This window comes from Camelus bactrianus, chromosome 22, assembly GCF_048773025.1.
Source record: "Camelus bactrianus isolate YW-2024 breed Bactrian camel chromosome 22, ASM4877302v1, whole genome shotgun sequence".
Classification (NCBI taxonomy): domain Eukaryota; kingdom Metazoa; phylum Chordata; class Mammalia; order Artiodactyla; family Camelidae; genus Camelus; species Camelus bactrianus.
This window is the reverse complement of record NC_133560.1, coordinates 25,165,119-25,189,727: the sequence shown is the minus strand read 5'-3', so window position 1 is coordinate 25,189,727 and position 24,609 is coordinate 25,165,119. Positions and strand designations below refer to the sequence as shown.

Sequence of the window (24,609 nt, the reverse complement as noted above, 5' to 3'; positions counted from 1 at the left end):
GACGTCTCATGAGTCACAGTCAGATATTGGCTGGGGCTACCATCATCTGAAAGCTTGACTGGGGCTGGAGGAGACACTTCCAAAGCAGCTCACTCACACTGCTGACAAACGGAGCCCTTTTCCCATGGGCTTCCCCACAGGGCTGATCGAGCATCCTCACAACGTGGTGGCTGGCTTCCCCCATGGGAACAAGGTGGTGCTGTGATGGCTTTGATGATCTAGCCTCAGGAATCCTGCATCTTCACTTCCACCATATTTTCTTGGCCACACAGGCTGGCCCTGACTCACTGTGGGAGAGGATTCTAGAAAGGCATGACTACTGAGGGGCAAGGAATGTTGGAGGGCCCTCTTGGAGGCTGGCTACCACAGCTCTTAGGCAGGAACGGGCAGGGAGTATCCAGGATGCAGCTCAGCTGGGCGAGCAAAAAGGATGAGTGGCAAAAGCTGAGGTGGGCAGGTCTAGGCCTGTGGGGGTTGGGTTTACCCTAAGAGCATTGAGAAGCCATTTGGATGCTTTCAATGGGGTCGGGAGGGGGTGACATGGTGAGATCTGCTTTCTGAGAAGATCCTTCCCACTTCCTTGTGGAGAACATGTAATGAGAGGGCTGAGTGGCAGCCCAGGAAGGAGGCCAGGCAGGCATCAAAGAAAGAGGAGAGGATGACCTGAGCTGGGGCGGTGGCCCTGGAGGGGCAGATCAGCTAACTGACTCAAGGGCTGTTTGAAGGAAAACCCCGCCGGGCTTGGCAGCAAGCCTTCTTTGATTCCAAAACAGAAAGCTGTCAGCCTGCTCAAGGGTCTGAGCAGGCGGGTCTGCCCAGCACACTCCAGAGTTGGTTTCCCCAGATTCAATTCCCGGTCGCTTAAGCCTAGAGAGAGAGCCTGTGAGGCCTGTCCTGGTGGTCTTCCTGCCTGGCCTGAGAGTGGCAAAGTGTCCTTGTTGAACCCTTGAGTGTTGCTGCCACCGCCTGGGGCCTCTGCAGGGCTGGTCCCAAGTGAGAGCTCAGGGGCAGTGACTAATTCCCCAGCATGTGGCGTGACTCAGCTCTGGCCTTCTGACTGACCGTGGCTCAGGACACATGGCCGTCCCTCCGCCAGCCTTTGCTTTGGGCTGCCCAACCTTGGCTGGACAGACACCCAGACCCTCCTGACCTCTGAAGTATGCCCCCCCCCCCCCAGTCTCCAAATGGTCTTCTCTCTCCTGGCCTCTGGAGAGTGGCCCTTCAGCTGGAGGCAGGAGTGTGGCCTGGGAAAGAGGGAGCTGGGGCCTGACACATCTCGTGAGGGATTTGTGAACCCTACTAAGTGGCGGAGACGGTAGATGCCCAGAAGAGCTGACCTGCCTTGCTCTGGAAGTTCCAGTTGCTCCTCTTAAAGGATGAGCCCATGTTTCGTTGGGAAATGGGTCCCTGGTTCAGCCAGTCACTCTGGAGGCTCCTGGAAGCCATCAATATCCCTTCCCCATGACCTCTTACTGCTGACATCTTACTGGTCATGTAAGTCGAGAGAAGCTGGTGATTCAGGGACTATAGACAGACCTGGGTTTGCAGCTTGAGTTGATGGGTGCCTCAGTTTCCCTGTCTGTGAAATGGAAATCACGTTGTTGTAGGGGAGACAAGAGCTCTATACTTTGTATCAGGCATCTCCCATGTGTGACCTCTCATGTCCTACAGATTTATCTAACCAATACTCGGATTCCTACTGAGTGAGCCCTTGGAGGGTCAGTGGAGAAAGGCAGACTACCAGGTCTTTGCAGGGGTCAGCACACTAAGGCTCATGGGCTAAATCTGGCCTGCTGGGTTTTTGTAAATAAAGTTTTATTGGAACACAGCCATATCTAGTCACCTGCGTAGTGTCTATGGCTGTCTTCATGCCTTGTCGGCCGAGTTGAGTCGTTGTGACAGAACATGTGGCCCACAAAACCTAAAATATTTACTCTCTGATCTTGTATAGAAAAACTTTCTGACCCCTGCTCTGCTCTAGTGGAACAAAAAGACTATGATAGACACAAACAAGAGTCTGTGACAGTGATAAATGCTCTGAAGCAACAGAAGAGTAGGATAGAGTGGCTGGGGGTGAGGGGTTGCTTCCAGGCGGTTCCAGGGGAAGCCTCTGGGTAGCAGCAACATTTGAGCTGTATGAATCTCCCAGAAGAGCAGGCTGGGCAGAAGTGACAGCAAAGGCAAAGGCCCTGGGGCACTTAAGAGTCGGAAAGACTGAAAGTGGGTCAATGAAGCTGAAGCTTATTGATGGGGGGAGGGAGGTGAGCTGCATCCAGACAGGAACCTATAAATGGAGTTAAATGCTTACATTTTACTTCAAGGGCAATGGGAAGTTCTGGAAGATTTGAGTGGGAAAGAAAAGGGCGTTAGAAAATTTTAACACCTTCTGTGGGTGGGCGGGTGTAGCTCAGTGCTAGTGTGCATGCTTAGCGTGCACGAGGTCCTGGGTTTGATCCCCAGTACCTCCACTAAAAAATAATAAATAATCCTAATTACCACCCCCCAAACCTTTAAAATAAATAAATAAACCTAATTACCTCTCCTCAGGAAAAAATATTTTTAATGCCCTCTGGATGCAGTGGTCTGGGAGATGGGGAAAGAGGCTGCTAGAATAGTCCAGGAGAGCCATAATGGCAGTCTGGGTTGGGGTGGCAGCCCAGTGGATAAGCAGAAAGACCTGGGTGTATTTCAGAGGAAGAACCGACAGATTACTCACCTGCTGCATGTGAGGGGAGGGAAGGAATTAGAGATGGTGCCTGGCTTTTTGCCTCTGAGTAACTTGAGAGCAGATCAGCTGGGCTAGAAGCCCAGTGTAGGTCCCAACTTGCTGGGGGCCCTTGAACATATCTATGTATCTGAACCCTTGCTCCATCTGTAAAATGGGTCAAATCCTCCCTTGGTAAAAGAAGTAGGAAGAGAAGCTACCTGAGAGGGAGCCTCCAATAAGTGCAGCTGCTTTCCTGAGAGCTGAGGCCCCTGAACAGCAGATCTGCTCATCTCTCTCCCCTCCCTCCCCTGTCCTGTGAGCGTCCCTCTTCCTAAGGTGGGTTAGGGACCCAGATACTGGCTTCTGATAAGTCTACAGGTCCTGAGCCTCACTCTGGTGAAATAGTCTTCTATTTGCCACCTCTTGTCTGCCCTTCCTCCTTAGTGTAGTTCCCCCAGTGCTGTCCCTGGGCCTCCTGGGTGCCTGACAGCTGGCCAACCCAGGGGTCACTGTTTTACATGCAGGATCTGGAGTTAAAAACACTTGGATTCATGGATCCTGCTGCTACTGAACCTATGATCTTGGGTAAGCAGCCTCTGAGCCAGACTTCTTTGTGACAGATATCCTAGGCCATGGGAAATAGGGGTCCTGATACCCTCCCTTTTTGGTAGTCAAGGATTAAATTAAACTACTCCTAAAGTGCCTGGTACAGTAAGTACATAGTGCTGATTAAATATTAAATTAATAGCTATTAATTTTATTCCTAATATTTCAGTCCTCCTGGATCCTGCTCTGTGTGTGTAACTCATAGCAACCAGAGGGTCTCTGGTCCATTTCTGGCCAGAAGCTCTCCACCACCTGTTGGAGGAAACTAGTTTATGTGTGTCTACAAACACATTCACTTATAAATTTTTTAGTACAACTTGTAAATCCATTCTGATGCTTTTTCTTTTTCTTTATTCCTTTTTTTGGGGGAAGGTAATTAAGTTTTTTTAAACTGTTGATAGCATTTAAGTTTTTATTTATTTTAATTGAGGAACTGGGGATTGAACCCAGGACATTGTGCATGCTAGGCATGCATTCTACCACTGAGCTATACCTTCCCCTTGATGCTTTTTTTGTTGTGGCAGATAAAATACTTAAAAAAAAAAAAACCAAACCCTTTACCTTATTAATGGTTTATTTCTTCTTTATTGTGGTTAAAAACACATAGCATGTACCATCGTAACCATTTTTAAATGTGCAGTATAGTAGTGTTAACTACATGCACTTTGTTGCGGAGATCTCTGAAACTTTTCATCCCCTAAAACTGAAACTCTATTCCCATTGAACATCTCCCCTCCTACTCCACCCCCCAGCCCCTGGTAACTCCTGTTGTTCTTTTGTAAGAGGTGATTAAATTAGATACCTCAAATAAGTGGAATCACGCAGTGTCTGTCTTCGTGACTGGCTTATTTCACTTAGCATAATGACCTCAAGGTTCACCCAGGTTATCACAAAAGGGCAGGATTTCCTTTTTTAAGGCTGAGTAATCCGTTGTATGTATATGGCACACTTGCCTTATCCATTCATCTATACATGGACATTTGGGCTGCTTCCACCTCTTGGCTATTATAAATAATGCTGCTATGAAGACGAGTGTGCAAATATCTCTTCCAGATCCCATTTTCTATTGTTTTGAATACATACCCAGAAATGGGATTGCCACATCATATGATAATTCTGTTGTTAATTTTTTGGGGAAACTTCACACTTTGCTATAGCAGCTGCACTATTCTAAATCCCTACCAACAGTTCATATAGGTCCTAATCTCCACGTTGTCGCTAATACTTTGTTTTGTTTTGATAGTGACCATCCTAATGTGTGTGAGGGGATCTCATTGTGGTTTTGATTTGCATTTCCCTGATTAGTCATGTTGAACATCTTTTCATGTTTGTCCATCTTGTGTGTCTTTTATGGAACTGTCTATTCAAATCTTTTGCCTTTTTATTAAATCGAGTTGTCTTTTTGTTGAGTGGTAGGAGTTCTTTATGTATTTTGGATATTAAGCCCTTATCAGATACACAAACATTTTCTCCCATCCTATTGGTTGCATTTTCACTTTGATTCCTTTGCTGTGCATATGTTTACTTGAATGTAGTCCCATCTATTTTAGCTTTTGTGGCCTGTGCTTTGGTGTCATATCCAAGAAATCATTGCCAAGTACAATGTTGTGAAGCTGTTCCCACCACCCCAGCCACAGCCACAGCCACAGCCACAGACACACACACATTTTCTTCTAGGAGTTCTGTAGTTTTAGGTCTAGACTTATGCCTTTAATCCATTTGAGTTAACTCTATATAAGGTGTAAGGTAAAGGTCCACTTTCATTCTTTTGCATGTAGGTATCCAATTTTCCCAGCACCATTTGAAGACACTATTCTTTGCCGAAGTTCCGGTGCTTCTTTCAACACACAGGCTGTGGAAGTGGCCCAGGTCTCCTATGAGCTCCTTTTCACAAATGAGGAAACAGACTGATTCCAAATGACCTGCCCAGGGTTAGCAAATAGGTGGAGGTGGGATTGGAATTGAGGACTTGAACTCTAGAGCCCTCACGCTAGAACCACCTGGAGATGCTCCGGATTTTACTCCTAGCCTGCGGGGAAAGAATGAATGAATGAATGTCTCAGGCAAGGCTCCCAGCAGAGGCGCTTGGACAAGCCCACTGCTCAGCGCGGGGGTGCGCGTCTGCCTCGCGCATGCGCAACCCCTGCGCACAGCCGGCTCCACTGCGTCTGCCCACACATGGTACGGCCTCTCTCCGTGTGGTACGTCCCGCCTTCCCCCACGCCCGGGCCTGGATGGTACGCGCCGCCTCCGCTCGCCGCCCCTCCCCATCGGTTTCCGCGCGAAAAGCCAGGGTTGCCTGTGCTGCTGCTGCCTCTGCTGCACCTTCTAAGATGCCCGCCCGTACCGCCCCGGCCCGGGTGCCTGCGCTGGCCTCCCGGGCCTTCTCATTGCCTGACGATGTCCGCAGGCGGTAGGTGCCTCGGGGGACCGCGAACCTGGGGGGGAGGCACGGCGCTGGGGTGGGGGGTCGCTTCCCCTCGGGGTTGCCCGTGGCCGCCGCTGACAGACGGGCGCGCATGCGTGGGATGGCGCGGCGCGCGGCGGCAGTTGGCGCGGGCAGGGTGGCACTTCCGGTCGCGCGCGCCCCTGGCCGTTTGGCGCCAAAATGGGCCGAGGGCCCTCACAGCTCCCTGGTGACTAGAAACTTGGGGTCTCTTCTGACCTCAGTTAGAGCAAGCTTTGGGTTTGCCTCCGGGATCCCCTTCCCCGAGCAGCTGCGGGCCCGGCCCTTGCCGCCAGTCTGGTCGCGCAGGAAGTGGGCAGCCCGCGGCCTCAGGATACCCCTCAGCCCGGGCACTTCGGCCTCCACTTCCGGTGCCCGGTTTGCTGGGGGGGCTGTCGGGCCGATCTGGTCCCTGGGGGTGTCTTGGGGGGCCCCCTCGGTGCCCCCACACCACACATCCCGATGGCAGCCTTCAGAGACCGACGTCGCCGGTTGGGGCCCGGGCGCGGCCGTCTCAGGTTTGCGAGCCCCATTTTCCTGGGGAGCTCCCTCCACCTCCTCACACAGCTAGGGAAGTTGCATTCTGGAAGGAACTCAATGTGCAGTGAGGGCTGGGACTCGGGCAGCGTGAAAGCTGAGTGGTTTCTTTATAGTAAATCTGTGTCTATGAGCCTGGGCATCAGGGAACCCTTGCTAGGGAAAACAGGCTGCAGTTTCCGGGGGGGGGGGTCGTGAAGGGGCAGCAGTTAATGTCGGGGACTGGCTACAGCTATTCTGTGCACATGGGTCAGCGGGAAGACCCACACCCCCTCCACCCCTTGTTCGCGAAGGGCTATTTCACTCCTGGAAACTTGCAAACCTCTCTTGGAACACTAGTCACAGTAACCTTGACCATCCCGAAAAGAACACTTCCAACCAGATTTGTGAACCCAGTTTTGCCATTTCCCTATTTCCTTGTGCTTGTTTCCCATAACTGTGCCGGGCCAGTTCTGATCTGGGATTTTAGGGGTAGATTGTATGTGCTGGGGGTATTTGAGTCTCCCTACCAGGTGGCAGACCACTTCTTAATCACAATTGGAGGTTGGTGTGCCTTGCTGAAGCATCACTATCTATCTTCCCAAGATATAACATGACTTAAAATGGAAATTGAGTAATGAAAATACCTGGCTTCATTGTAGACTTAATACAGAGAAGTTTGAGCCCAGCCTTCCTTACTTTGGTGAGAATGTACCTCCACTGACTCGTTTATGACCTTGGCTAAGTGTCATAAACAGGTTACATCTGTGGACGAGGAATTGTTAACATGGGCATTAAACTGGTATTGGATTCATTGAGAATATGCCTGGTACATAGAGGGCCACGTGTTAGCATTGTTATTGACTAAGCTAGCTTGCTTTTTTCAGTTCTGCTAATTGTATAAAACACTTTACATTATCTCATTTAATCCTCAAGTGTTCTCAAGAGTTGTTGCCACAGGAGTTCACTGCGAGGAAGCAAGGATTCCTGCTGAGGTCTGCTTCTTGCCAAAACCTTTCCCTTCAGCTAGGGGTTTTATTGGGCCAGAGCAAGTGTTTTGTTTGGCTGAATTTGAATGTTCTTAGGTGAGTGTTACAATCCACCATTCACCCTAGGTTCCATATTACTTTGAACTAGAATTGCCTACTGTAGATATGGAGTTTGGGGTTTCTGCCTCAGACCATTGACATTGTCAGCTTACATGACCCTCTCAATGGCTCTTCTTAAATTTTGAATATCCGCATACAAAATACACAAACATGGTATTCAATACTCCCTTATACCTTCTTGTGAATGGAGGTATAGCTCTTCTTGATTCATGAAAATTAAAAGTATAATCCATAATGAGTTACCTGAGTCAAGTAGAATACTCTAGGAACAAAATTTAGGCCTGTCCTCACTCAGAAATCTTGTCACTTACGCTAACTTGTGTTTATATAACAGCTTGTTTTAAAACTCATGTACAATTACATTAGGTATGTAATGATACTGGAAAGTATTTTCAATGTTTGAGTTTTTAAGTCTTAACTCTTGAAGTATTTTATATTTTACATCCTAAGTCTTCTAAAAATCATGGCTTTCAGGACAAGCCACATATTTTCCACTTGCTTTTTCTTACTCTGTCTAAGCCACCATCTTTTGTCTAGGAAAAGCAGTAGTCTCCCATTTTTGTTTCGGTTGCCACTCAGGTCTGTTTTCTATAAGTGGAAACTGATCCTCTTATGGCATAAGTTAGATCCAAAGGTTGTCCTGCCCCATACACTGCCTGATGCACTTGGCCTGAAGTCCAGGATCCCCATCCACTTGGCCTGACTCATCTTGTGCTCTTTTCCTCATAAGCCACACAGGCTGCCTTTTAGGTTCTCAGGGTCTGAGACCTTGCAGAGCAACCAGTGTGAGGCTAGGCTCCACCTACCGTCTCTCCATGCTGGCTACCGTCTGTAAGACTGCTCAGAAAGACAGTCCCTGTTCCCCACGACAAGAAGAGTGCTGAATTCTGTCAGGGCGTCCTGCATGCTGCCTTTGCAGCTCCGGAGTTGATGCTGATTTGTTGTCTGAGCATGTTTGCTACATTTATTGTGTCTGCAGCTGGGTGTCCAGTTGACCATCGAGTAATTGTATGCCAGACTTGCTCCTTCAGTGAAGCTTGGATTTATATATTCATTCTAGTCCCCTCCTTGCACAACTGATTTAGTCTTTGTAACTATGATAAATTTCTCATCGGCAGGACACTCTTGATTAGATTAGGCTGTCTTGAAGTTCTTAACTAGTTCCATGGCTCCTGAATAGGTAGGAATGGAGGTCAAACCGACCTTTTCTAGTTCTCTCCTGCAGTAGGATTCTAGAGGTGCAGATTACTGGGATTCAAATCCCACCCTACCACTTGCCAGCTGTATGACTAAGTTGTCTAACCTCCTGGTGCTTTATCTATAAAATGGGATGGAGGTGCCCACTCCACAGGGGCATCGTGAGCACTAGGCTGATAGATGTTAACGTGGTAGGAAACCTTCACAGAAACCTTCACAGATCAGCTGTGTGTTTCATTTCCATGAAGGGGGGGTCTAATTTAAAGTACCAACATGCAGGTGTGACACTAAGGCAGATATTAATATAGCAGACAGATAATAATATAACAGTGTACACCTGCTTATTCCAACTGTCCTTTTTGCCTGGCTTCTTGTAAAGTGGTCTAGGCTTGCTATTTTTGCTGCCACCTGATTCAAGTCGTTGGCAGAATTCAGTTCTTTGTGCGGTTATAAGACTGAGGTCCCTCTTCTCTTGCTGGCTGTAAGATGAGGGCCATTCCCAACTTCTGGAGGTGATGGCATCCTTTGGCTCATGGGCACCTTCCTCCCTCTTTAAAACCACCAAAGCCAGTTCTCACATCACATCTGTAGTCACATCTCTTGAGATGCAGCTGGCAAGTTTCTCTGCTCTTAGGATTTAAGTGATTTGACTAGGCCTACCTGGGTAATCCAAGATTACCTCCCCCACTTCAAGGGCTGTCACCTTAATCACATCTGCAAAGTCCCTTTTACCATGTAAAGTAACATAGTCACAGGTCCTGGGGAATTAGAGTGTGGACATCTTTGGGGTGTCCATTATCCTTCCTACCACAAGTACTACCTCTGGTAGCTCTACCCACCCACCATGCAGCCAGTTATAAGGGGCAGAATTCACGGAGCTTTGTAGCTCCTCCAGCGTGTTCCCAGCTCCTGCTGCTAAACTATATTACAGACCAGCATTTCTAGTTTAGGATGTTAGAGTAATTTAACACATTATCTCTTCCTATCTAATCTATACTGTGTATTTCTGCCAGATTTTTTTTCCCCTAAAGCATGACTGATATCTTAGATTCTTCCCCCATGACTCTTTCAGTGGTTTGTTAAGTGTGTAGCAGAATCAAGTGGTTTTTATCCTGATATTGCTGACCTCCCTCCAAGTGGCATCCAGCCTCCTCTCTCTGGACTTGCCTTTCTTACCCTGTGTGTCAGCCCGACCTGTGGGTTTCTTGGGTGTACTCTGAGCCAGCGCCCCTGCTGGGCTGCTCCCTCTGCCCAGTTCCCATTGAGCTCTCAGCTTCCCTGGATCCCTCCTTTCTGATGCTGTTTATACCCTTTCTCTTCAGAAGCCTCAGATCTGAACTGTATTCACCTTAATGATTGTTTATGTATAAAATCTTATCCCCTTTAAATAACTGCTCTGGGGGAAGCAGCAAGGAATGAATCATGGGAAGGGGGCTAAGGTTTTCTTTTATAACGTGGCTGCTGTTCTCTGTGACTACTCTACCTGGTCCTTCAGGTCTGCTTCTAATTCTGGCTGTGAACATAATGCACATGTGAGCTGGTGTCGCTGGTTTCCCTGGGGAAGGGATGGACTCTCTAGTGAAAGCCTGGGTGTCAGGAGAGGCACGCTGGCCAGCCTTCTTCATGCCGCACCTCTGGCTCCTCGGTGCCTGTCCTGGGCTCCAACCTTCCACTCTGGGGCCAAGCAGGTACAATCCAATCTTCACAGGGCAAGACATTTTAGATATTCTGAAGATTTCTTTGTTTCTCTCTGCGGGGCTAAATATCCCACTTCATAGGACAAGTTCAAAGAATTCAGACCCACAGATCTGTCTCCTGCCCAGATGTCGGATTTGTCAGCACTCCGGGAAAGGGCACTTGGGTAGCCTTCAGTCTGTTGAGCATTGTTCTTGACATCTGAGGGAAGCTGGCCGAGGTAGGAGCTGTGTCCTGCCACAGTTCTGTGAGCCGAGTGACTGAAGTCAGATAGATGTATTGCTCCTGCAGCAGCGTGTGCACCTCTGGCTGTGGGTCCCGAGTTCTGTAGATGTCCTCGTCCCAGGCTCTTCCAGGACCCAGATTACTTTGAGGGTATAGTGACTTTTGCCTTGAAAGGGCTCCATGTGCTTCTAGAAAGCTTGATTCTGAATCTTGAGTGTGAGTTACACAATATATAACACACAGTATATTACCACTGCATCTGTAGGCTGCTAAGTCTTTTCTATAGGAAGACCTTTCCTGACCATCCTGCAAGTCAGGAGTCCCTGCCTGGTAATGCCTACATCCGATCACTCAGCTCGTTGTCTGGCATAGTCTGCACCCACAGATGGGAGCTATGGTTGAAGCTAGGAGCAGGGTCCACGTGCACTTGGAATAGCTACTGTATGTCATCAGTCCAGCAAAGCTTGTTGCTCAGATTCCTGGCTGTGCTGCTCACACTTGTCCTCTGGGAACGCCAGCCTGGAATAGCTCTGCTCCTGCCCTTGGGACTTGTAATAACCAAGTACCTACCCAGTCTGGGTGCTGGAGGGTAGGATCCACAGATGGTGGAAGCCTGGTCCCTGCCCAGGGTACTTTCCCTCTGCTGACAGACGCTTGCCCAGCTGGTTAGACCTGTTCTCACCCCACTGCCCACAGTCGGCACCCAGGCCAGGAACATCAGCCTCTCCACTTTCCTCAGTGTCTTCTATTCTTGTTCCTTTATTCTTTTTGTTCCCTTCCCCCCAAAAGTGGCAAGACACTAATCTTCAATAATCAAATCAGACTATGACTTTCCAGCTAAACTCATGACAGTTCTGCACTCCTAAATGATTAGGTACAAACATTTGGAAGGATGAGTTTTTGGGTGAGGTACCAGCCAACTTCCTAACTTCCAACCTCTGTGTGTGGGCACCACCCCCTGCTGCCCCAGATGCCTTGACTCCTCCATTTCATATATTCCTCATCAGAATGCTGGCCTTTGGGAATGTTAGTTGGCTGTTCCCCACAGCATCCTGTGGCCCTGGTCTACTCATTCTGACCCCTGTACACCTTTCTATGGGATCTTGTCAGGTCCAGCTGGAGGAAGACCAGCTGTAGGTCACTTAACTTGGGAAGGACCCCAACTGTGTGACCTGCTTCTCCTTTCCCAGTGCCTTTTTAAAGTAACATTCCGTTATAGAATTCCTATATCATCTCTTAACCGTCATCAGAAAAACACCCCCCAAAAGGGGGACCTCATTCAGTTTGCCAGTGACTGAACATGTAGGCATTATGGTAGGGCATTCTGGACGTTGGGTGGGGTGGGGGGAACCATTTTATTTTCCTAACATTGATGTTAAACTTGTTTCCAGAGTTCTTTAAAGCTGTGGTATTCTTATAGTTAAACAACACTGAGTAACAAGTGTTTTTTTTCTTCCCCCAGGCTCAAAGATTTGGAAAGAGATAGTTTAACAGAAAAGGTAATCTCCACCTTAAAATTTATTATCAAATGTGACTATTTGACAGATAATTTGTAGCTCATAAAAACAAGTTTAAGTGGAATTGACTTTTCCCTAAAGTTTTAAGGATAGCTTGGATATTTTTGTTTAGTGTGCTGTACTAATACGCTTTTATTGGTGGGCTTTTTGTAACTCATTGACGAGTTTCCCAGTCTAGGTTTCATACCATCATCTGGATTCTAAGTTGTCCTGATCACATTGTTTTTCACAGATACGGTTTTGTTCTAATATACCATTATGTATCTGTTTCACCTAGTTACCAATCTTCCATTTTTCAACCACTCTGGACATGGTGTGATGTGATCCTAATGGAAACATCACGAACATGTCTTGTGAATATTTAGTCTTCTTGGCCGACTCAACATTGCCTGCTATTCAGTCATTGTTATGTGACAAGGCAGTGTAACTATTTGTGTATTAGTCCATTAATTAATAATAGCTTGGGAGTATGGGGGCTTCTAAACCTATATCCTTCCCTTAGGAATGTGTGAAGGAGAAATTAAATCTCTTGCATGAATTTCTGCGGACAGAAATAAAGAATCAGTTATGTGATTTGGAAACCAAATTACATAAAGAAGAATTATCAGAGGTAAGTCCTCAACATCCCAGCGTCTAGAAAACGTCTCCTCCCATGAAACTTGCCTGTAACCAGGGAGGCTGAATAATCCCAACTCTCCTTGTTACATGCGTTTCCTTTATAACTATCCGGTATTTCCGTATTCTCTCTGTTGGCACTTGTTTACATTCACTGCTACTTAAATTATCCTTTCCTGCTGTAGGAGGGCTACCTGGCTAAAGTCAAATCCCTTTTAAATAAAGATTTGTCCTTGGAGAACGGAGCTCATACTTTGAGTCGGGAAGTGAACGGATGTCTAGAAAACGGGAGCCAGACAAATAGTGAGAACCGCAGAGTGGAAATGGCAGAGGAAAACAAGTCCCCCAAACCTGTTTCCAAACTTTGCATGCCTCGGAGAAGCAAGTCCGATGGAGAAACGAAGTGTAAGAGCACTTGACTCACTTGACCTTGATGGCGACTGGTACCACCTAAGGGGGCAGTTAGACTTGGAGTCATAGGTCTCCCCACCCGGGGTAGTACTTCTGTTTCTTGTGTCTACTTCTGACTAGCCTACGTGTGCACTTTAAACTTCGTCTTTGACCAAGTTATAGAGCATTAGATCCCCAAACATGGCTGAATTTATGAGGTATAAGATACCAGGAGCTCCTGATACTTACTACTTCTGAGTTTATGCCTGTTGAAGCTAAAATGTTTATTCTTAGATTCCTTCCCAGTTTGCAGTCAGAGTAACTCTTTTGGAATTTTTAAAAAATAAGAGCATGGGACTTGAACTCAGGTCAGGTTCTTGGCCACTTCATCTTTTGACAGTGTAAGCAGAGGTTCTGTTTCCTTGTCTGTTTCGGGGTTGGGCCCCTCATGTAAGAGCTTGTGTTAAGTGGCTCGGCAAACTGGCAGGTGCTGATTGCTGGCTTTATCAAGATGGTGGTTGCTTAGAATAAGAAGGGAAGGATACTTAATCCTCAGAACCTGGTCTCAGCACCAGCTTGGTAATGCTGAAGAACTGTACCTTCGCTGTGCACTGTTTTATTCATAGTGGCTTTTTTGTTTTTTTTCCTTGAAGCAGCCGAAGTCGCATCTAGCCCCAGGATTACAAGGCAAACTACCAGGCAGACCACCATCACATCTCATTTTGCAAGGGGGTTAGTATATAATGAATGGATTGCCCCCTTTTTAGGGGCCAACTGTCTTTTGGTAACACAGGTGGAATTAGTAGGCTGTAACTTAGTAATTCTGACTTCCACATTGCATGGATTTTCATTTTGAAATTGTGTTCATTAGACATTCATGAGCAACATTCCTGAAGACCTCGTTCATTTTTATTCTTAACATAGGAAACTTCAAATATATACACAAAATTACCAAGGATCGTAAAATGAACCCCTGAGAATCTACCACTCGTGTCAACAGTTAACAGCTCCTGGCTATCATTTCATCTGTACCCCTATATGGTCCAACTGAATTATTCTAAATGGAATACATCCATATACACCCATGTCCCCTCAGTGGGGTTGCTTTGAAACAAATCAGGCTTGTCATCTTATCCATAAATAATTCATTATATTTCTAGATGACAAGGTCTCTTTCTCTTTGACAAGTCTTTATGCATATTTTGCTATAATTTTTAACATTTAAACAAAACTATGATTTCATGCCTTACAAAGTATAACAATTCCTTACTACCAAAAATATAGCAGTGTTCACAGTTCCCATGTGTAACAGTTTGGTTGATTTGTTTCTCAAGCCTTTCAAGTTACAGGTTTCTTACTTTCTTGCCATTTATTTAAAGACTATGTCATTTGTCTAATAGTTTCTAGATCTGGCTGACCGTACCATTATGGTGGTTAATGTGTTCCCTTGTCTCCAGTTTCCTGTAAACTGGTAGTTAGGTCTAGAGGCTTGACCAGATTTCAGCCTTATTTTTTGAGACTTTATTGACAATGGGAGGCTGACCAGCAGAGGCATGTAATGTCTCTTCAGTGATGCCAGCAGCCATTGATCAAAGCCTCAATCCATGATCTCTTAGAGTTTGCAAAATGGTGATATTCCAAACCTGTCACTCAAAGAAACATTAAGCTTGAAGCCTCTTTAACATCCTTGCCAGAAGGCCTTCTCCTTGGAGGGAAGAGGGTATCCAGGCCCTAAATCTTTCCTACCAGAGGGTACTTTTGGTGGGGAGGAGTGTCAGTTTTTTCATGCCCACTGAAGGTCTAGGGTTTGGATGAGCTAACAATTGGCTTTACTGTGTGTGACAGCCCTGCCAAACGGAAACCCGAGGAAGACCCCGAGAGAGCAAAATCAGATGATTCTGTCGATGAAGAAGAGAAAGACCAGGTAGGGCTGACGTTATGTATTTTTGGTACACTTGCTGGTAATTGTGAATTTATGCTGGGTCTGTCTAAATGGGCTTGACGTGACTGAGAAGGTTTTAGAACATATCCCTGGTCCGGGGGCAGCACAGAGTGTATTGTGGTTAGACTGTAGGGCTCAGCAGACCCATAACTTCAGTCTGTTCTCTCCTGTCTGCCTTCTTGTCTCTGTCAAGATTTATGACAGTCAAACCAGCAGATGTGATGTGTTTAAAGCATTTACTTCTAATGTCAGATAAGCTCCTTTCCCACATCCAATTTCTCTGTAAAAGCAGAGAATTGTCATGTTGTTACATGTATTGTAATAATGCTGCCTAGACTTTTTAGGTTAGAAAACTAGTGACTTGCTAAAGGCATACAATATAGAAAGTGTCACTCCAGCACTGTCTTATGTGACTTGAGGGGTGAACCTGGATAATACCAGATAGTCACACACTATCTATTTCAGTTCTGCCCCAGGATTAGCTGTGTAAGTTGGGAAGTCTGTAGGTTTACAAGTGGGTAGTAAATGCCTTCTTACTAAAGATGAGTATCCATGGTTTGCTCTAAGGGAGGCTTTCTCAACCAAGGCATTGACTTTTGGGGCTAGGTAATCTCTGCCGTAGGAGTCAGTCCTGTGCATTGTAGAGTGTTCCTAGCAGCATCTCGACTTCTACTCACTAGAAGCCAGTAGCATTCCCCCCTCCCCTCCCATCTGTGACAGCCAAAACGCCTTCAGATATTCCCAGATGTCCCTTGGGAGGCAAAATTGCCCTGAGTGAGAAGCACTGGACTCAAGGCTACCAGTATCGCTGAGGTAGACTTGACATCCTATTGTGAGACACGCCCATTCTCCTGTTCTTGGAAATTAGATGTCACCATTCATGATCTTTATTCACATGCTGTAGTTAGGTTTAGTCAGACTACCCACTCACAGGTGGTAAACCGAGACAAACAGCTTGTCCAAGTCACATGGCCAAGTCCCCTGTCTCGTGGGAAAACATATCACAGGTGAAAGCAAGCTGACTATCATATCAAGTCTGTATTTACAAATGTACCAGTTTTAGAGTTGTTTCCTGTACTCTAACCTATGGAGGGCTTGCATACGCCTCTCTTTCGTTTTGTGGGTGGTGGGACATCCATCCCAGACTGACCGTTGCCTGGATCTTCCCCAAATCCAGACTATGTCCCCTCCCCTGTTTTTAATCATATGAAATACTTTGACTCATGCTCTTTGATTTGATCTTCTCTTGAAATGAATATTCTTTTTCTCTTCCCTTCTCTCCACATAGGAGGAAAAGAGACGTAGAGTTACATCCAGAGAACCGTAAGAATTATATTCCTTTTTGTCCTGTGCACTATGTAATCTTGACTACTGAAATTACTTCTCTGAAATGTTTTAAAAGAACTTTATAGTGAGTTGCTAGGGTGACCATAGACAACTACAGGATGCTGAATTTGGGGTTGAGTTATTAATCTTTTGATTCAGGTAGAATTCTCATTGCAGAGAATGAATTGAGGACAACTGGTGGTTGTTATCAGAACCAGATCTAAAGGTCATTAAATGTTAAAGTAGTATGTGCTTTCAGGGCTCCTGATCCAAAGATTGATTTTTGGGGTAGGAAAGAAGACCTTGTGAAAACTCCTCAGGGAGGAGTGCACGAGAGTCATCCTTGGGATGTGTTATTTTGCTTGACAGAGTTGCTGGACCACTCCCTGCAGAAGAACCGGAAAGAGTAAGACCAGGAACACACATGGAAGGAGAAGAAAGAGATGATAAAGTAAAGCCTGGTCACTTCCAAGTTTGTCACTTTCACCTTAATCTGAGTCCCCATTTGGTTCCAGGAAGGGGGTCAGGGAGCAGGGAGCATGTAAGAACAGGATGACTTTCACTAATGATCAAAATGACCTTGACCTTGGACTAAAATGCTCTTCAGACTCATTTTTCTGCTGGTTCTCTATGTGGTAGGTGGGTCATGTGGCTTTAGTGATAGTAAGTACATCAGCGGTAGGCCTGGAGGTCAGCCAGACCTCTGCTGCTTCATCAGCCCGTCAGAGCTTTAGTCTGTCTCTTCACCTACCTGCCTACCTGTCTCTTACTCATGAGGTTTTTGGGACGATCTCATTTTTCAGACACATGAGGTGCTAAAATTCTGTAGCATTGTCAAGATACACAGTTGCATTCTTGTTTATTTTTTAGGGGAGAGGTAATTAGGTTTATTTTTTATTCTTAGAGGAGGTACTGGGGATTGAACCTAGGACCTTGTGTATGCTAAGCATGTGATGTGCTCTACTACTTGAGCTGTACCCTCCCGTGCTGAAGTTGCATTCTTAACTGAGGTCAGACCAGTTCTTTCCCTAGACCTCCAGCTCCATTTGTAAAATGAGTTTAAGGTTCTATGAAATACAGATGTACCACCGAACCCCCTTGAGGCAGAGCATAGGAGAAGGAATTGGGGGTCTGATACTAGAAGCTTTACCATTCTATGACACTGCCCCCTGTGCCAAAGGAATGACATGGGGCGGTAACAGGTGGAATATCAAGTCCCCTTTGGTTTTGTTAAGACATTGATTAGAAGTTTCTTAGAAACTCAAGTAGGGGGTGTGTGCCCTTATTGAGAGTCTGAAAGGATGGATATCTGTTATTTTGTTCTAATGGGATAATCCACTAAGATGTATGATCTCTATTGAACCATTTGGTACTTGAATCTAGTCTTTTTTTTTTAGTTGAAGTGTAGTCAGTTTACAGTGTTGTGTCAGTTTGAATCTGGTCTTTAATTGATCACTTTCCTGCCCTGATCCTAGTTAGAATTAGCAGCAGTTACAGTTGGGACACATGTTGGCATTATTTGAGAACAAGCAGTTCTAGTGGGCTAGCTCAACCGTCCTCCAAAGAAGGATCTTTGGGCCAGATTGAAATCCCTCGTCTGTGGCCAGACAACCAGGATCTCTTCTTACAGTGGGAATGTCTGCAGTGTACTTCTCTTAATATCACCAACCTTTGTGATCGCCTTACAAAATGTGTGGCTCTCTGGAGAAGTTGTTTAGCTCTCTAAATTCAGGTTCAAAATGATTTGTTTTCTGTGTTTGAGATGGGGCTCTTGTCCAGATTGGGTCACTTCTACTTCATTCCTTTATTATAGAGTCCTAGTTTTGATATAATTGTTATTATCTAGGAGGTTGTCAACACTTAATCATGACAGGTGATAGTATTTTAGCCCCAAATTTCTCTTAAACAGCAGGGTCTAAGAGTTCTTTAATTTCCTGCCTTACCCCACCAAAAAAATTTTGCTGTGTTGAAAGAAAACCTTTACTCTCAACTAGCCTGTAAGATCAGTTTAGGTATTTTATTTCCGTAAAACTCCTTAGTTGAAAGATCAAAATCAAATGGGGAAAAATTAACTCCTTTTTTTGTTTTCCCTCTCCCCCCACTTAGGAAGAAAAGAGACTCAGAAGTCAAACCAAAGAACTGTAAGTATAGTTAACATGCCTTTGTACTTTGATTGTGAAACGTAATTGCTAAAATAAGTGTTCTGGTAAAAATAGTAGATTGGACAGAGCATTAAGTACATGATGAGAACATGGAATGTGTGGGTGACTTCTGCTTGTGGAAGGTCAGACCACTTCAGTGGTGGCCGAGGTCAGCTGAGATTTAGCTGACCAGCTGACCTTGACCCCAGGCCCTTCCTCAGTGGTACTCATACAGCAAGCATTTTGTCAGGTGGTGGTTAAAGGGCATTAAATGAGCAGCTCTGTCTCTTCCCATAGCTGTGAAGACGCCGTGTAACAAACTGCCCCAAAGCTCAGTGGTTTACGACAGTAAGTGTTTTTGAGCTTACATATCTGCGGCTCAGTGGCCGTCAGCTGATCTTGGCCAGACTAACCTGCTTTGGCCCCAGGACTTGGCCGGTCTGGGTGTGCTCTTGTGGCAGTAGCAGCTCAGGAGGGCAGACGTGGAAAGGAGCCTCTGACGTGCAATGGGCTGAAGATGTTGAGACCGGGCCTGGGTCCAGGGTGGGCAGAACCCCTGAACCGAGTGGCAGGGCCCTGGCAGAAGGAGAGGTGAAGATACCACACGTGCACTCAGCTTTCCACAGTCACTGGTGCAGACCGCACCTCAGGCCAGCTCTTGAACCTGCCCGGAAATCCACCTCAGGCAGATTCCCATCAGGTTACAAGAAATCAGTGGAGCCTTGTTGTCTTGTTTGTTTTAAACTACTGTGTACCTCGACAACACTCACATGAGGTGTTGATGGCACTCTTAGATCATAAGTTCTGAAGTGATAAATGCCTTTTGCAGTGAAGACTTGCCCTTCAGCTGAGAAAGGTGACCCCTGCTCTAACTCTGGGGAGGAGACCATGTAAACCCTCACTGGGGCTACCCTGCCCCGAAATGGAATCAGGCTCCCTGAGCTGACTGTGTGTTTGTTCTGTGGCAGAACACCGAAACAGAGGCCTAAGGAGGAGCCAGACCGAGATGCGAGGCCCGGGGGAGCTCAGGCTGAAGTGACTGAAGGAGAAGACAAAGTAAAGACCCTTATCACTTCACTGTACCTGACCCTTATGTTCCCAGTTGGTGGGGAGAAATGGCAGCGGATGGGGCTCTGGGTTCAAATCCAGCCCTGCCTACCCATGGGGTGGCCCCAGGCAGGATACTTACCCCTCTCCTAGGGGGGTGGTTGTCACTGCGTGTCAGCGCCTGACATGTGATGTGTTCAGTTGTCTGTCATAACGGTGGCAAGGGCCCACATTGCCTTGACTGAGATGTGTGTGGACCCAGCTTCCCTTGAGAGCTTTTGCACAGAGAAGGCTTGGCATGTCACCCCAGACACGTGTGTCATCGTGCTGGTGCTGCTTCACCCGTCAGTCTCCTGAGTTCTGAGTCTCACTCCTCCCACCCCGTCAGCTTCTCCAGTTCAGCTAAGTGAACACATTTAAACCCTGAAACCTTGTACATTGGCCCGTAGAAGTACAGGGCTGCAAGGTTATCCGCAGGGCTGTCCGGCTACCTGAACTCCGGGGGAGGGGCTCTGTCTGCAGAGGGCCACAGCACAGGAATCCTAAGCCCCTTAGCACTTGGGCCCTGGGTAAGACAAGCCAAACTGGGGTAGTCCCAGGATTGCCTCTGGTTTTCTGACATCTGGAGAGCAGAGCCTGAGGTCAGACTGGCTGGGTCGTGAGCACCCTCACTTCCGACCTGGTTGGCAGTAGGCGCTCCTTCTCATTCTATGGCATATGATCCACATATGGTGTTGCCTCCAGCTTGTTCTGACATCTTACTGTCTCTCACCTCTTCTGTCTGGCTATTCATTACCTTACTGTCAGCACTTGCCTGAGATCCCTTCAGATCTAGAGATCTTAGTGGTGTTGCAAAGTACCTATTCTTCTCAGACAGCAACTGGCAGGAACTTGAGATCACACAGCCAGCGCTTTTGCCTCACAGTGGAAAAGGACAGATCAAACATTTGACTTTGCCTAATGTTAACTGTTCTTCTGTTTTAATCTATTTGTACATTTCTTGCTTTATACATTTGTTGCTTTATGAAGATGAGCTGAACTTATCAGAAAGGTACTTTTTTCTGTGTGGGCTCAGCCATTTTTTAATGAGTTGGTGACCAAGCTGGGAATTCCTACTTCTGTTTCTTTCCCATACTAGATTCCGAAGTTTTGTCACCCCGACCCAACTCCTGCTGTCCCAATGCCTGTCTGTGTGACATCTTCACCCCTGACAGAGCTGTAGGCGTTTTAGCTGGCATAAACAAAATGGCTGTAATACTTTTTACGTTGAACTATCGTAGGACAGGGGTTGGTAAACTATGGTCCGCGGACCAAATCTGGCCCTCTGCCCGCTTTTGTAAAGTTTTATTGGAACGCAGCCATGCCTTTTCACTTACGCATTGTTTCTGGCTGCTCTTATATTACAGTGGCAGAGTTGAGTAGCTGTGACAATAGGTCTTGTGGCTTGTAAATCTGAAAATGTTTATTTTTTGGCCCTTTACGGGAAGTTTGCCAACTCCTGGTCAACTCTTTTTAGGTGTTAGGAAACTGAGTTAAAATTTCTGAAGCCTCATCTCTATCCTGCAGACCTGCTCAGATTTTCCTGTTCTCTCCTTCCACGGTGCTGCAATCCTTAACTAATACTGTACGGTTTTGTCTTGCTCTTGCTCAGAAACTAATTTTCCCCCTTTTATTTCTCTACCCACACTTTCTTCTCTCAGGATGAAAGGAGGCACAGAAGTCAACCCAGAGATCTGTAAGTAGTTAATGCTTGTGCTTTTGTGCTGTGCTTTGTGTAATTTAAATTACTGGGCCCTGTCCTTACCTCTCACCCTTTGCCACATGGGTAGCATTCCCATCACTGCAGTCACACGTCTCTTAGCTTCTAGCACCTGCATCAGGACCCCCGTCTGAGGGATCACATGGGGCTTCTGAAGGCCTTGTTTCAGGATTACAAGTTAGTAGCAGGCCTTCAGAGCCACTGTGTCGAGAGCTTTCTCTTTTGGTTGGGAAGAAAGTATCTGTTTGCCAGACCTATTCTAAATATTTTGCTTTTCTATAGGGAGACGTTAGTTTGTCATTTTTAGTGTAAATTGGAAATATAGTTTCTTTTTTTTTTTTTTAAGCTCTTTTTCTTTTAAGCTAACATTTGGCTTATTTGTTTATCCAACAGAGCTAGCAAACGGAGACCTGAAGAAAAAGAATCTGAAAGAGGAAAACCACAAGTTCCTGATGAGAAAGATGAGGATGAAAAGGTGAGGCCTTGTTTTTCAATTCTGTTTCATGTATCCCATTGGCTGGAATATGTTAAAGTGACTTTTTAACAAATTAACTTTTTCATGTGGAAACATGCAGATGTACCCCAAAATGAACAGGATAGGGTAATGAACCTTCACATTCTCGTTAACTTCCAGTGATCAGCCTGTGGCCAGGCACGCATCAGCCCAGCCGTACTCGTTCTCCTCCTTACCCTCCCCCACCCTGATGAACGAATCTCAGAAGTGCTACTGAAATACTTACAGAAATGCTCCTAAAAGGAGAGAAATCTCTTTTAAATACCACAATTACCATCATCATAACACAATGATACCAAAATCTAATCTGTTCAAGTTTCCCTGGTGGTCTCCACTGTGTCTCTTACAGTTTGATTCAGGACCCAAACAAGTCTATACAAAATACTTGGTTGCTGTTTGTCCTAAATGTGTCACCTGCAGTTTTACCCCTGTCCTCTTACTTGCAATTTGTGGAAATAACAGCTTACCTGTAGCCTTCCTGCCTCTGACTAGATTTGTGGTAACTACTTACATAAGATCCTTAACTGTGAAGCATTATCCAGTTGTAAAATGCTTTTTTTTTTAACCTTCACTCTTTTGTTTTCTCATTTTAGGAGGAGAAGAGACGCAAAACTACATCCAAAGAACCGTAAGAACTTGTTTTATCTTTATGCAAAGCAGATCATAACATTAAAACGGTTGTTCTAGGAAGAACGATTAAGGGGTTTTTAGTTAATTCCTAGAGCAACCTCAGCTTTGTCTGACCAAGCGTGAGAGCAGGACTGAGACTCTCCAGTCCGGCCGGGTGAGGCAGGTCCCTTCCGTGTGGTAGAAACACACTTAGGACCTCACACCTTGCCCCTTACGTGGCAGCTGTTGCTCATCTGTGTCTGCTGAATCAGGCAGACTCTGATATGTTCTGAAATGACTAAAAAGCATCTTGTGCTTTGTTCTCAGATCTGAGAAAAAAACGGCTCGAACCAAAACAGCAGTCACGTCCTCCAAGGTAAATGTACTTCTGGGAACAAAACCGGTTGTAACACTAGTGGGGTTGCTCGGGGCTGGCTTTCTGAGTGTCATTTATGTTCATGCCCTACAGACCGATCCTTTAAAGTGCGTTCAGTGTGGCCAGTACCTGGATGACCCTGAACTAAAATATGAACAGCATCCCCCTGATGCAGTAAGTTCCAGCTCTGTATTCAGCCTTACTTTTCCTGTCTCCTGCGCCTCTACTCAATTGTCCAATGTCTCTCAGGTGGAAGAGATACAGTTGTTGACAAATGAGAGATTGTCCATCTTCGACGCCAATGAATCTGGCTTTGAGAGTTATGAGGCTCTTCCCCAACACAAACTGACCTGCTTCAGGTACCTGATGTTTCATCTTTGTTGTAACAGGGCACTTCCCTGAAGACACAAGTTCTTAGTATCCTAGTAAAGTTTTTAGAACTTAACCTATAATGTTTCTTAAGCTGCTAATACTTCGTGGGTAAGGACCACAAGGCTGGTAGATGTATAGTAGTAGATCTTTGCTGGGTTTCATTGTTAAAACCTACATGTGAAATCTTGAGTAGATATGCATCTTGCAGGGCCAGCTGTGTGCCTGGCACTGCACTCGGTGGTACAGAGATAGCACCTCAGGCCCCGGGTTTCGTGGAGGTGGAACAAAAGTTATGCCTGTCAGGTAGTAACAACTATGACACGTCAAAAGCATGGGGAGCAGAGAGTGGGTGGGAGAAAGAGTTGTTTGAAGTTGAGGGGGATGAGACTTGAGCCAAGGCCTCAGTGGCATGAGAACAAACTGAAAAGTGGTAAGGGAAGGACATCCAGGAGGAGGGAACAGCAAGCAGAGGCTCGGAGGTGGGCGTGTTGCCTGTGGAAGGGCAGGTGACAGGTGTGGCTGGAGTAGAGGGAGCAGTGGGGTGAGTGGTGGGGGATGTGGTCAAGGAGTGCGGGCCCGGGGAGGGGCTGGACCTTGCAGGGTTCACAGGCTGTGGCAGTGATGCTGGAGTTTTCTGAGTGGAGGTCCATGGCATCTGGACTGTGCCCTTGGCAAGGTTCAGACAAGGCTGTGAGTAAGCAGAGTCCCTGTGCTCTCCAGCCCCCTTTGTTCTGTTCTTTCCTCCTCCCTGGAGGTACAGTTACTCTCAGGCTTCGCTTTGTTTCTTTGTAGGAAATGGTTTGGCTCCAGGACCAGCCCAGGTCTCCTCTCCAGTTCTTGGCACATACTTTCCTCCCCCTGGACAAGAGTAGTGGGGGCAGGTGGATCACCTGTTGTGAGCCTCAGGTGGAATCGTTTCTGGGCAGGCTTCCTGACACTGCTGCCCTATAGTGGGCTGGGGGGCTCTGCACCCTGGGAGGAAACCCCAGTGTGTTTCTTCTGCAGCTGTCTGTACGCTCCCTGTGCTGGGTGGTGTCTCCCACTCCACAGTCAGGACCCTGATCCACAGTGGGATGCTGTCCATCTGCCAGCGATCCCCCGGCTCACTGTGACTGTGCCTTGGGCATCACTGACATTCACGGCCTCGTGCCTCCCTGTGATGTCTGGGGCAGAGGCTTGAGAGCCAGGAGCCAGAGCTGGGGCTAGGGCTGATGTAGTCAGGAGTGTCAGGGCTTGGGGTCTCTTGGCTACCTCCTCAAGAACAGGGTCTGCTATAGACTCATTCCTGTAGGTTGGGAAGGTGACAGTAAGGACACACTTCCCAGGAATGGTGCCCCTTTTAGCATCAGGCCATTGGAGCCAGACCACCGGGGTTATCTTTACCTCTGGTACTTGGGCTGAAGATGGCAGTGAAAACAAGTCCATCCTGTGAACCAGTGGGTCTGCCCCTGCCTGGGATTTAGCACTTTTCCCTGATGTCACCTCTACTGAGGGAGCCCA

At 46.6% G+C, this 24,609-nt stretch overlaps 1 protein-coding gene across 4 annotated transcripts in view; it reads left to right on the top strand.

The window, feature by feature from the left end:
• The first annotated feature begins 5,527 nt into the window (after window positions 1–5,527).
• The window catches only part of DNMT1 (DNA methyltransferase 1), a 36,718-nt gene continuing 17,636 nt past the window's right edge, over window positions 5,528–24,609 (top strand). Inside the window, exons 1-16 of one of the 4 annotated variants that reach the window (XM_074350722.1) lie at window positions 5,528–5,726; window positions 11,964–12,000; window positions 12,521–12,628; window positions 12,819–13,038; window positions 13,680–13,755; window positions 14,869–14,947; window positions 16,254–16,288; window positions 16,661–16,742; window positions 18,398–18,432; window positions 19,401–19,488; window positions 21,180–21,214; window positions 21,632–21,713; window positions 22,346–22,380; window positions 22,689–22,737; window positions 22,831–22,911; window positions 22,987–23,096. In XM_074350722.1, coding sequence (XP_074206823.1) covers window positions 5,548–5,726; window positions 11,964–12,000; window positions 12,521–12,628; window positions 12,819–13,038; window positions 13,680–13,755; window positions 14,869–14,947; window positions 16,254–16,288; window positions 16,661–16,742; window positions 18,398–18,432; window positions 19,401–19,488; window positions 21,180–21,214; window positions 21,632–21,713; window positions 22,346–22,380; window positions 22,689–22,737; window positions 22,831–22,911; window positions 22,987–23,096 — 1,331 coding nt within the window. In that variant the 5' untranslated portion in view covers window positions 5,528–5,547. Of the gene's footprint in view, window positions 5,727–5,885; window positions 6,278–11,963; window positions 12,001–12,520; window positions 12,629–12,818; window positions 13,039–13,676; window positions 13,756–14,868; window positions 14,948–16,253; window positions 16,289–16,660; window positions 16,743–18,397; window positions 18,433–19,400; window positions 19,489–21,179; window positions 21,215–21,631; window positions 21,714–22,345; window positions 22,381–22,688; window positions 22,738–22,830; window positions 22,912–22,986; window positions 23,097–24,609 lie in introns of those variants that run through there. The other 3 variants (XM_010954233.3, XM_074350723.1, XM_074350724.1) reach the window with 3 other exon arrangements.